General features: G+C 35.3%; 2 protein-coding genes across 2 annotated transcripts in view; both read left to right on the top strand.

The window, feature by feature from the left end:
- Obsc (Obscurin) overlaps nt 1–12,452 on the top strand; it is a 169,254-nt gene that overhangs the window by 24,145 nt on the left and 132,657 nt on the right. The window lies entirely within an intron of this gene.
- On the top strand, nt 7,677–12,429 carry LOC137926591 (uncharacterized). Its single transcript, XM_068770260.1, has one exon. It carries the CDS (start codon nt 7,792–7,794, stop codon nt 12,427–12,429), a length of 4,638 nt encoding a protein of 1,545 aa, XP_068626361.1. The 5' UTR covers nt 7,677–7,791.

Below are 12,452 nucleotides of genomic sequence, written 5' to 3'. Positions count from 1 at the left end.
TATAACAATTAGGTTTTATTTTCATTTGGCAAGAACGTGTGGGATAAGTTCTTTTTGGATTTGTAATATGACCTCAATTTATTTATTTATTTAATATTTTTTATTGTACACGTTAATATACATTTAATAAGTTTTACAATAATATACAAAAATGTACAATGGGCGGTCTTATCACACCAGGCAATCTCTTACAGACAACTATAGTATGGAAAAGGTAAAAGTACTAATAATGGGTAGTTTACGTGTACAAAAAATATATATTTACAAATAAACATACATACATACATATGTATATAACATATATACTTATAATAAATAAGGTTTAATTATTTATTATAATTTAATATATCATGCAGTATGAACAAAATTTTGGTGAGTAATCTAAATTCACCTGACTCAGTTCATGAGTGGTTGATATTTGAAGTTATTGAGTCAATCGTACGCTGGATATCTTCGTACCGGCCTATAAATGCCTATTGCAATGCATAGGCTTCTTCAGAAGATATCTATGGGTAGATATACCATAATCGCCACGCTCAGCAGGTAGGTTGGCGATCAGTGTGGTATTATGGTACGCAGAGGACGCTGCTCCCCATCTTCTGGAAGCTTGTTTGTGAGCAGTAGCAATACTATATAATTAAGATACAAAGTGTGCATTATATAAGGTTGTATGGAAAACGTGGTTTTCCTTATATATCTTCGTATTTATTTTTAATTTAATACCCTTTATTGTATACGTATGTAAAGAAATACATAGATTTATATTACCAAAAAAGCATTTTAAACGGTCTTATCACACATGAAAATTTCTTGGAGACGACTATATTATACAAATTGATTTTTTGAACTGCAAAATGATAAAGACACATTGGATCTTTTAACAGAACTCTTGTTGATCGGCATCTAAATATTGTTTTTTTTATCTATTATATACTTGATTCTACTCTGCTGCAAGATGTTATAGTTGTGGAGAAGAAGGAGGAAAAAACTCCACAAAAACACATCTTTTAATTTTTCACATATAGCCTAAATAAAATCAAAATAATCAAGCGACATCACTGCCAAGGATTCTTTTAATTTATATATTTGTTTATTGAATAATAAACCTTTCTGGTCCATTTATTGTTATTATGCATTTTGAATTTTATAATAGGTAGTCCAAAAGAAATTTTAGGAATTTTGTTAAAAAATATAATATTAGGAAGCGGTGCACTTGACTTTTAAAAGTCTTTTTACGATGTATGTTACTTTGGTTAGAAATATACTTAATGTTGCGCTATACCGAGTCTTGATCATTACAGGTGTTCATAGCTGGGTCCCTCTAAGACGGAGTTTGTTGCAATTCTCGCTACGTTTGACATGCGAGTTGGCGAGCGCTTTTAATATTTAAATTTTTTTTGGGGGATTTCTTGATCTTCGGGAAAGAAAGGCCAGTTAAAAGTTAACACAAATGTTATGTAGTTAGAAAAATAATTTAAAATATAAATACATAGAAACCTACGTGGTTTTAACTAACCCGGCGGTAAATATTGCACACCGACCTTTTGAAAGAGACAATCGGCTTATAATTATGTTTACTTTGTTTTTTTTTTTTCACTCACACTATAAGGCTATTGCCAGAGTCAATATAAAGTATTTTTTTTTATATATTTTTACGTACACGTGAAAAAATTGTTAAATTTCGTTTTAAAAAAGCAACTGTTGAGTTTTTGACCGGCTCTTCTGACCAGATCAGCTTTCGTAGCCGGTGGTAGCTTATTCCTTATAATCTTAAAATGATCGACGATTCAAAAGGGTATATGTACTATAAATATTGCAAATCGACCTTTAGAAAGAAACAATCGGCTAATTTCGGCTTTGTAGAGCACTATCTCTGTCCCACACTACCTATGTGACGTTTTGTCAGTCGTTGTATTTCGTGCGACAGAGATAACGCTCTACGAAGCTGAAATTAGCCGACTGTCTCTTTGCAAAGTTCGATGTGCAATATTTATTGCCGGGTACTGTAATAATGTATAGTTCGTAAACAATGTAATTACAAAATTAACGCGTAATATGTACAATAAATGTATCAACGAATTGAATAATGTTTGAAAACTAGGTTAGAGATGTTATTAAAAATATATATTTAGTCTATTCCTAAACAAGGTTACCGCACTCTTTAACTCGAAGGTTCGCAGATTTGACCGTTCAAAAATAAAAACAATCTCTCTCCGAGGTTAGTTGTCAACGCGACTAACGAAGCGACTCGACGACCTTTTATATACAGGATGTTCAATCAACTTCAAGCCGAATAAGATAGTGACTCATGCAAGAAAATTAAATAGCCACATCTAGTTGTTTTGAAATTATGACAATTGACTCTGTGTTTAACACTAATCGGTGTACCATAACTCCTGAAGATGCCCCGTGGAGGGGTGAAACACGTGTTGAGTAATTTGGCGGTGGCGGTTGTGTAATTCGCATTATTTGCCGCATACGCATTTATCAGCGGACTGGCGGACGGTGCACTTTGTTGCACGACTACCACTGCATGTGCGGAAGTGGTTAAATATTGGTCCTTTCTTACTAAAGACTGTTGTGTCTTTTGTTACTAAGACTAAACATATTTAACCCTTAATTAGGCGCATGGGGTCAGGGCCGCTTGAAATTCAAAAAATAATGGCTTACAGTCTTCAGAGCGTACTAACGCTCTTTCTAGCTTCCTCATTCCCCTCGGGGTACGCAAATTAGTCGCATCCAGAACATTAACTCTTGCCCACACATCGCTGTCCTTTAGAGAGCTGACCCCATGCGCCCAGTTACGTTACATTTTTTGGCAAAGGTAAGTTTTTACTTTTGTGATTTTTTTGTGTTCATATTAGTATATTGTTTACTGTTTATCTTTGTATGTGTGTATTTTGATACGGTATGATTTCTTTATGTATTTTTGAGTTTTTTTCAATGCTTTTTCTTTTTTTTGAATTGAAATGCCTAACGATAAACAAATATTGCAATGGCTGGATGAAGTGCTTGATGAAGAGCAAGATGTTGCTGGTTCGGATTCGCAAGACGAAACTTTAAACGATTCTGTCATTGATAGTGCTCATAATTCAGAAAGCGAAATTGAGGAGTCTGAACATATCCAAGACATCCCTGTATCAACGGAAGATAATTATTTTTTATCTCGACTATATTTTTTTTTACTATTATTTTTTACTCAGAGAAATGGCCCGAAAGTGAAATGGTGTAAAGTACCACTATCGAACGCAGTAAGGACCCGAGCACAAAATATTATTTTACATTTACCTGGAGTATAAACATATCTGGAATCAACCCATTTGTCATACACAAAGCAGACTTTGACAACAACATACAAGACGGATTTTCTCGAAGAAAATAGCTGCGGCACTTGTGGAGGATCACCAAAAACGTCGCATACAACTACGTGCTGTACCAGCGACAACAAAAAGACGGTTCCATGAAGTTTATAATGTGAACTAGGCGGTTTATCAATCGACAGCTAAGCGCGGGCGCTGTTCATCATGTCCTAAAAAGGACGACAAAAAAGTGCCAACAAAATGTTTCAAGTGTCGTAAATTTATTTGTCAGCAACACTCAGGGATTTACTGCGTCGGATGCAGAACAGAAGATTTCGCTGATGAGGCTGAATAAACTTTATTTCTTAAGTTGATCTTGGCTATGCCAAAAAAATTAGTTTAAAGAGAGGTTTACTGTTTTAGTTTTTTTTTAAATATTTATAATGTCATAGTAAGTATTTGTTTCTTAAAGTAAAGTATATTAAAGTACTTTATTAATTACTAAAGAAATCCATTAAGTTTTATTCCTTTTTGATACTCTTTTCTCAATATTTTTTTGGGGTCATTTAAGACCCCATGCGCCTAATTGTGTGATTTTCTTAATGCGCCTAATTAAGGGTTAATGGTATTTACATAATTATTAATTTTATATTTATCTGTAAAATGCTCATAACATTGGCTGGTTTGTGGCCTTCATCTAGGCTCTTCCAACGACCTCTTATAAGCATTAGACATTTTACATGTAATATGATTATTTTTATATTACCGTACGTACAATGTCTGAATTTTGAAAGAAAAAGGTACCCCAGTCAAATGTGTACTCAAAATCAATATCTGAAATTTAAACTGTGGCCAAAAATAAGTAGAGTAAAATACTGACAAGTGATTTTAAAAGATGACGAATAGATATGTCGTAGAAAAATAAATCGAAGAAAATTATGTGTCCCAAAAACTAACGTCATGCCGATATTAAATTAATATAGGTTTGACGCTGATTTTTGGGAAGCATATGGGGACGTGTTCCAAAAAAAATGTACAGTAAAATGCTGACAAGTGATTTTTAAAAACAGTTTTTTTATTAATTATCTGTGTGGTTTATCGTAGAAAATTAAATCGAGGAAAATTAAGTTCCCAAAAATCAACGTCAAGCCGGATTTTTTACTCAGGACTTTGTTTTTATTAAATAATTTATTCATGCAATTTTGATTTTATTTTCGCGCTCTTCTATCGTTCCTCCTATGATCATTCATTTCTTTATTTTCTTTCTTTCTGCAACTCTTCTTTCTTTTCCTTTCATATCCATTTTTCCTTTTATTCGATACCATTCTTTCTTCTCCTCATACCTTAACTGTTACAGTTTCTTTGTTTTCATTCCATACGACATTTTTATCTATTCTTGGTATACATTATTTTATTTACATATTTATTTATTTGCCTATTTTTGCACATTTATTTACAATTTTTAAATTCTAGCTCAACACTTGTTTCTTTTTTAAACGGTTTTATTTAGTTCGACCCGTACGGAATTTGTTTATTTGGGTCAAAATTAGAAATTGAAATTTAAGCACCTTCCCGTTGTCAGATTGATCTGAAATTTAGTACACACATTTAATTTAGATGACAATACAATATAATAAAATCAATAACATTATAAATCTAAGATGGCCGGCGATACAAAATGGCGGATTGCATATTTTTCCTTAACCCCCTCAATATGGGTATCAAATGAAAGGGCTAGTACTAGTTACTAGTAAAACACGATGATTATGTCAAAATTTAAAATTCAAGATGGACGCCGTTCCAATATGGCGGACTAGGTACATATTTTTCCACAACCACCACAATATAGGTATCAAAAAACCGTTTATCTTAAAAGTTTTTTAAATGTATTTATATCAAGTCAAGCCGTTATCGGTTGATATCGACTTGTTGATTTTCGGAACACGCTGTATACAAAGCATTTTATTGTGAAAGTGAAAGATAGCTGCGAGAATATCCGCTTGTGTTTCCGACGGTTTCGTCCCCGCAATTAGTTAATTAGTAGCGATAGCCGCCGTTACAAATTTATTCGAACACAATTATTTATTTTTTTGTCAACCGTCCAAAAGATTATTCGTTGTCGTATAGTTTCTTATAACATGATATTCCATCAATATTTTAAACTGTACATTATTTTATATTATTTATTTATTTACTTTATTGGAGATAGACAGTTACAAAAGGCAGTAAGAAAGTACAAACTTAGAAGCTTAGAAATATAAAATTAGCTACAATTGTTACCTTATAACTATCTCACTGAGAACATATAATGATTTATAGTCAAACAATGAAAAAACAAATAAAAACATTACTAAACAGGGATCAAAGACTATGGTTTATATATTTATATTATGTTTGTTTATATGTTTATATTATATTTATACTAGCTGATCCCGCAAACGTTGTTTTTAATTAACAAATGTAAGATAAGGGTTGATCGTAGAGGGGTGAAAATTTAGGTTTGTATGTATTTTTGTATGCTGTATCATAATAAAATAAAAACCAAAAAAATTGTCTAAAAAATTAAAAATAAAATTTAGGGGTGGACCACCCTTATCACTCAGGGGTATGGAAAATAGATAGTAGCCGATTCTCAGACATACTGAATACGCATGTAAAATTTGGTAAAAATCGGTCAAGCCGTTTCGGAGGAGTTCAAGTTCGAAACCGTGACACGAGAATTTTATATTATATATTAGATTTTCTTCTTATTATCGAGGCGATGTAATAATAAAAGTTTACATAGCCTATCATATACTCTTAACACGCCTACTGCAATGCGTAGACTTCAAAAATCGTCACAATGACCTGTCTGAAATGATGAAAGAATGTATGAAAGAATCTCCTGAAAAACCTTTTGATAATCTGGCCCGGCACATTGTTTTAAACCTTAAGCCATTTAATGATCCGTAGCGTTTGTGTTATGTAAAATTTAATAATAGTAATAAATAATATTTTAATGTTGATGTTTTTTATTTGATTGAAAAGAAGCAGACGAAGGACAATTAACTCAAGCTATGGATTGTTTATCTACATAAGGAATCATATATTAATAATAATCTAACACCATATGTGTTGAAAAGAGATAAACACCAAAACAGATACCAATTTCTCTATCTTTATTTTTAAATTTTTATTAAAGATGGTTTATATAGAGAAAAATATAGAAAAATTTCCAGAAAAACCACATTAGTTGAAAGTCACAAAAACCAGAGCCATTAAAGCATTAAAAAATCTACCGTAGAACATTACAATAGCAATATGAAAAATATCTAAAAATATATATAATAAATCGTCGATTATTTTAACATTATGAAAAATAAGCTGCCACTGGCTACGCATGCTGAACTGAGAATAGCCGGCTAAACACTCGACAGTTGCGCTTTTAAATGAAATTTAACAATTTTTCATGTGTACATTGTAATATCAAACATGTAAATGAGTCAACAAACCATGTTCCTCAAGTTTTGATCAACAAAAACCCTTAAAAGCTATAATGAGATTTATATAATAATATACTTTTAATTTTACATTCAAAACTAAAATACGTATGGTCCTAGATATCTTGTGGAACTTTACAACTATTATATATCCATACACCCAGATCAAATCAATAATGATGGTTTCGAATATGTGTAAAAGGAAACATATTTTCCTAACTTAATGCATTAAATAAATAAATTAAATTATAAATCTGAAATAAGTGTCAATTATTTGAAAAAAAAATTACAATGAAATAAGATTTTGAATTTTTAAAACTTTTTTGGTATTACAAACCATCTGTTGATTATCTTTGTATATACATAGTTAAGAAATCAAACGTTTTCTTAGCTACAGTAAATTAAAAAAAAATTCTTGGTTTTTCTATTGGTATGTGATAGGTTTATACCTTTCGATAATATAAAATTTTTTACGCAAGAATTTTTTAAAAACATTTATCAAATTTTAAAATTGGAATGAAATTTCAATTTTGCAAAAAACGCATTTCCATGATAAATAGAACAAATAAACAACTTTTATGAATCTTATATTAAAATATATTAAATGATTCATCACTAATTTTCAAAAGCCCGTAAAAATATTTCAGCTTCCATGAAAGTACAGACGTAACATTTAACTTTTCATCTTCCCACAAGACGACAAATTAAAGTTTGTTGTCGCTGTGTTTTCCCCGCGGATCTGTGTCAATATTTTGTGCGAGGAATAAATACTTTTCACTTGCGTATAAATAGCACCTAACCGGAACAGATATACGGCACACCGTCTGCCTCCGACGAGGTGCAAATTCACGTAAAGCTGCGCATGCTTCGCACCGCCAGTCCGCTCGCAAACTCCGAGGCGAACACACGCGTTCACTTGCGCCGCGAAATAAATACGATAACTCTCAAACAATTTAAGCAAGAAATTATTAAATTTTAATAACAAACAAAATAATATGACGGCGTGATACAAGATGTCGTTTTGTAGAATAACGGGACGTAGTAGGGGGTTGCCTAAACCTAATTATTTCCCGCTCCTCGCGCCGATCTCGCCAGCAGATGCAAAGCGCTGCTGCAGAATCACCGGCAAGTCTTACGGCTTGCCAACCCATCACTACATTCCAGTACTACTAGCATCTAGCTCTTCTAAAACAAAGTGTAAGATCACGAACGTCTCAGGAGAACTAGGTCCGCATCACTACGCGCCGGAGATCAACTATGGCAACAGAAAGCACGATATGCTACCGGATTACCGATATATATTCCCAGTTCTCGATGGATCTACGGAGGCACAGAAAGCGTTGATGGATATGTTATTGACTAAACAAGTGACTGAAGAAAAGCGATATGTTTATACGGTACAAGAGAGACGTTGCGGCTTAGTGTTCTCAGCGCGAATGGAAGCCGCTGTACGCGATGGTGACGTTAGGGATGTGATGCTTGCAAAAGACTCTGACACCGTCTTAATTAAAACAAAACAAGGCCGCAGTGTATCAATGGACTTTAAAGATTTTACGGAAGACGTAGAAATGTACGAAGGCGAGGGACCAAACGCCGAAGTGCTTAAACAGAGGGAACGGGAAGAGCTAGAAGAGAAAAAGAAGAAAAGGAAGCGGGCCGCAGGTCTGTCGTCGATGAAGAAAATATTTGAAAATAAAGAGAAGTTAGCGGAAGTACAAGAGATTGAAGAAGAGAAGTTGCGTCAAGTGCGATTAGCTAAAAAAGCAAAGCTGGAAGAGATTAAACATGAAAGACAGGACATGAAAAGCTTTTCGTGTAATAGTTTTAAAATAAACGACACGCGTTCAAAGTCTAGTATCGTTATGTGCAATGGAGAATGGAGAGATCAGGTTCACCCTTTGATGGAAACATGGGATTGGGATTTACAAGATAAGGAAGTGAACAATGAACAATACGTACCCAAGGCCACTATACTGCCATCACCCATTCAAATAACACCTTATCACTGTGAAACGGAAATTTACCAAGTCGAACGTAATATTAGTGAAGTGACAATACCGTTGGAAAATGTACCTTGTGTTAATCCTTTAAAACCAGTTACAGAACGACCATCTGAAATAATATTACAGGCGGTACGAGAACTGCCTCAGGAGCGTTTAAATGAAACATCGGACGTAACAGAGAAATTATTTGAAGATAATAAAATTGACATGTTGCCCACTTTAGAAATTTTGCCAAATGTTGTCAAAAATATTAAGAAAGGTAAAAGAGAAAAGATCGCTAAAATCTCGGGGTTAACTTTAGATATTAATAAAGCGAAAACGTTTATCCCCGGTCAACATATTAATACGCCACAAGGACCAGTATTTGTGCCCGGACAGACTGTCGAAACTCCATCCGGGCCAATTTTTGTTCCTGGATTAAGTGTAAATACACCTGTTGGGCCAGGTCTAATCCCTGGCCATATATTAACATCGGAAAGTTCACAAGAACCATTCTTTCTCGCTGGCCAAGTGTTACCGACGGTAAATGGAGAAGAATTTGTTTGTGGACAAACCATAAAGAACAAAGAAACGTATAGGTTCACTGAAGGTCAAACGGTATTGTCCGAAGAAGGTTTCAAATTTGTGCCGGGAAAGGTTATTAACACTGGATCGGATGAAATTTTTGTGCCTGGTCAAACAATTATGACCCCAGAAGGTGCACAATTCTTTCCCGGTCAAACGATTGAAGAAAATGGAGAAATTACTTTCACACCAGGACAAAATGCTAAAATTGATAATGAATGGCAATTCGTTCCAGGACAAGTTGTACACCAAGATGATGAACTGCATTTTGTTCCTGGAGCGACTTTAGCAACACCAAATGGCTTAAAATTTGTGCCGGGGCAAACTGTTGTTAGTAACGGTGAGACTTGCTTTGTACCAGGGATAACGAAATCATCCAGCAATGGCTTACAGTTTATACCTGGCACCACTGTAGAAACAATCAATGGACCTAAGTTTATTGAAGGTCAAATTGTGCAAACAGACTGCGGTCAGAAATTTTTACCTGGGAAAACGATTGTCCAAGCTGACGGACACGTCGAATTTTCAGTGGCCAAATCAATAGAAGATATTAATTTCTCTGAAAGCGCACCTGTTGGGCTACCAATAGACATAAAAACTTGTTCACTATCCGAAGAGGCGCTGTATGTTTTTGGTCATATGTTGCAAACCGATAAAGGTATTGAATTTTATCCCGGACCGAAGATGCCTAAAATAGATGGCAAAGTCGTTCCAGGCAGACTGGTTAAGAACGATTTAAATGAATCCAGATTTGTTCCCGGTATGATGGTTGAAGGAGTTTTTGTACCAGGTCAAATAGTATTTACGGAAAACGGCGAGCAATTTGTTCCTGGCCAAGTTGTTGACACTGCAGAGGGACCAAAATTTGTACCAGGGCAAGTGGTTAATACAAAGAGCGGGGCGAAATTTGTTCCCGGTCAAACAATTCACACTATCGACGGCCCTCGCTTTGTACCCGGTCAGATTATAGAAACAAAAGCGGGCCCCACTTTTATACCCGGACAAGTTATTTGGACGGAAGATGAGGGGTCCCGGTTTGTTCCTGGACAAGTTGTTGATACTGAAGAAGGCCCAAGGTTTGTCCCTGGTAGAGTAATTGAAACCGACGACAACGGCGTAACTTTCGTACCCGGGCAGATTGTACAAACACCCGAAGGTTTAAAATTCGTAGCTCCTGATCTCACTGAAGGCGAAGAAGGTTTAGAATTCTCCGTACAAAGCTTTGTTGTTACTCCCGAAGAGCTTAAACTTCTCAAAGTTAAAACAAATCCCAACGATACTACATCAACTAAAGGTGAACTTACAATTGATACAAACATGCTGCGTCAGTTATCAGAAGCGGGAATGTCTATAGGAAGGCAAGTACCTGCTGAATTGCCTGCAATAAACGTCGTTTTAAATCAAACAAGAAACATTGAAACTCTGAAAGCATTTATAACAGATTATGGTCTTAAAGATAACATTGCAAATCAGCTGATGGAAGTCATAACATCGATAATTGAAATGAGTGGTCACATTAAATCTGAGATACATGAAAATCACAAAGAAGAAAATGAATCTAGGCGAGCAAGACTTAGTAAAAAGAGATTAGATAGTGGTAATTATAACGATGAACAGGAGGCTCGCCAAGAAAATATTAAAAACTCCATAGCCGCAGCCGTGCTGGCGGCTTTAGTAACAGCCGAACAGTTTGAGGAAATAAACAACAATAACAGCAGAGAAAAATATCATCTCATTTTAAAATCCATCGACACAATATTGGGCGAAGCTATTGATGAAGATTTCGTAGCGGCCATGTTCAATGTTCTCCAAACAGAAGAGAGCAAAGAAACACTACGAGAAGAAATACTTGAAAACTCGTCGAAACCAAAAGTAGAACTAATTAAAATCGCTCTAAATAGTGCGTTACATAAACATTCCTTAAGCGAACAAGATATTATTGAGAAGTTCTGTGATTTTCTTAACAGCGAAAATGAAGTTTTAGGGCCGGCATTTAAGAATATCTCTAAAAACGACGGTACAGTACTACAGCACGTATTGAAAAACATATCAAAGTCTATTTCTTTTATTAAAACCGACAACGAAGCAGCTGAAACTCTTCAAAAGGTGATCGTCTCCGCAGTTCAAGAGACGAGTGTGAAGGAATTGGATAACATGATACACGAGGCAGATGCGAAGGATGTAAAAGAACTGATTGCGCAATCAATAGGCCTTGCTCGTGTACTTGGAATGTGCGACGTCGCCAAAAAACTATCGTCCGCTCTAAACAGTGAAACGATTATATCAGAACTAACAAAAGATTCCGCTAGCATGAATGTCTTAAAGAGGGTAACGGTTATGAGAAAACTTGCTGAAAAAGAACCAGAATTATTTTCAGCACTAAAAAAATTGGAAAGTGATCCTCACGTAGCACGTACAGATCCTAAATTAAGGGATTTGGTACGTGAAAGCGCAGCTCTGATGATTATTCCTGAAGACCGACCGCTGATGACATCTGACGAAGTCCCGTTGAGTTTGCTTCAGCCAGAGAACAGTTTAGCGATGGAGGACTTTCTATTTCAACGCAAAAAGCATCACGGAGCTTTATTAATTATGAAAAAGGGTCTGCAAGCAGTAGTGCCAAGGGAGGCTAGCCGCGCTGTCCTCACGGGAGAAGTAGCTTATACAGTCCTTGATGAAAATGGTATTAGACGGTTTGAGCCACTTCACGTGTTCTCTGCTCTAAACCTCAGCAAGCCCATAGCGCACCGTTTCAGCATGTATAGCTGTCCGATCGTAGACGATGGCGAAGAAGACCTGCAGAATTTCACAGGATATTGCCACGTCAGTAACAACCAGAAGATTACTAAGTTCGGAGGATGGAGTAGGAAATACAGCGGCGTACTTCTAGATAGAGAGAACACTAGAAATAGAATGAGTAGCCTAGAAAACACACCCAGTTATAAACGTTACTCTTCTAGATCTTTGTCCAGATCTAGGTCTAGTGGTAGCCGAAGCCCGCCTAAGGTAATCGAGAAAGCTTATAAACGAAATCATTCTTACTGTTGTAGGATTCGAGTTATAAATAAAACTGAAAGGTTGTAAACTATAACTTTGTATGTATTGTT

This window comes from Battus philenor, unplaced genomic scaffold, assembly GCF_028537555.1.
Source record: "Battus philenor isolate CCGP_79_NKW_IND1 unplaced genomic scaffold, ilBatPhil1.0.hap1 SCAF_3, whole genome shotgun sequence".
Taxonomy (NCBI): domain Eukaryota; kingdom Metazoa; phylum Arthropoda; class Insecta; order Lepidoptera; family Papilionidae; genus Battus; species Battus philenor.
The sequence above is the reverse complement of the archived record's forward strand: the minus strand, read 5'-3'. Positions and strand labels throughout refer to the sequence as shown.

What these genes read in the sequence shown, in the direction of transcription:
- LOC137926591 (XM_068770260.1), top strand. Translation starts at nt 7,792, where the DNA reads ATGTCGTTTTGTAGAATAACGGGACGTAGTAGGGGGTTGCCTAAACCT.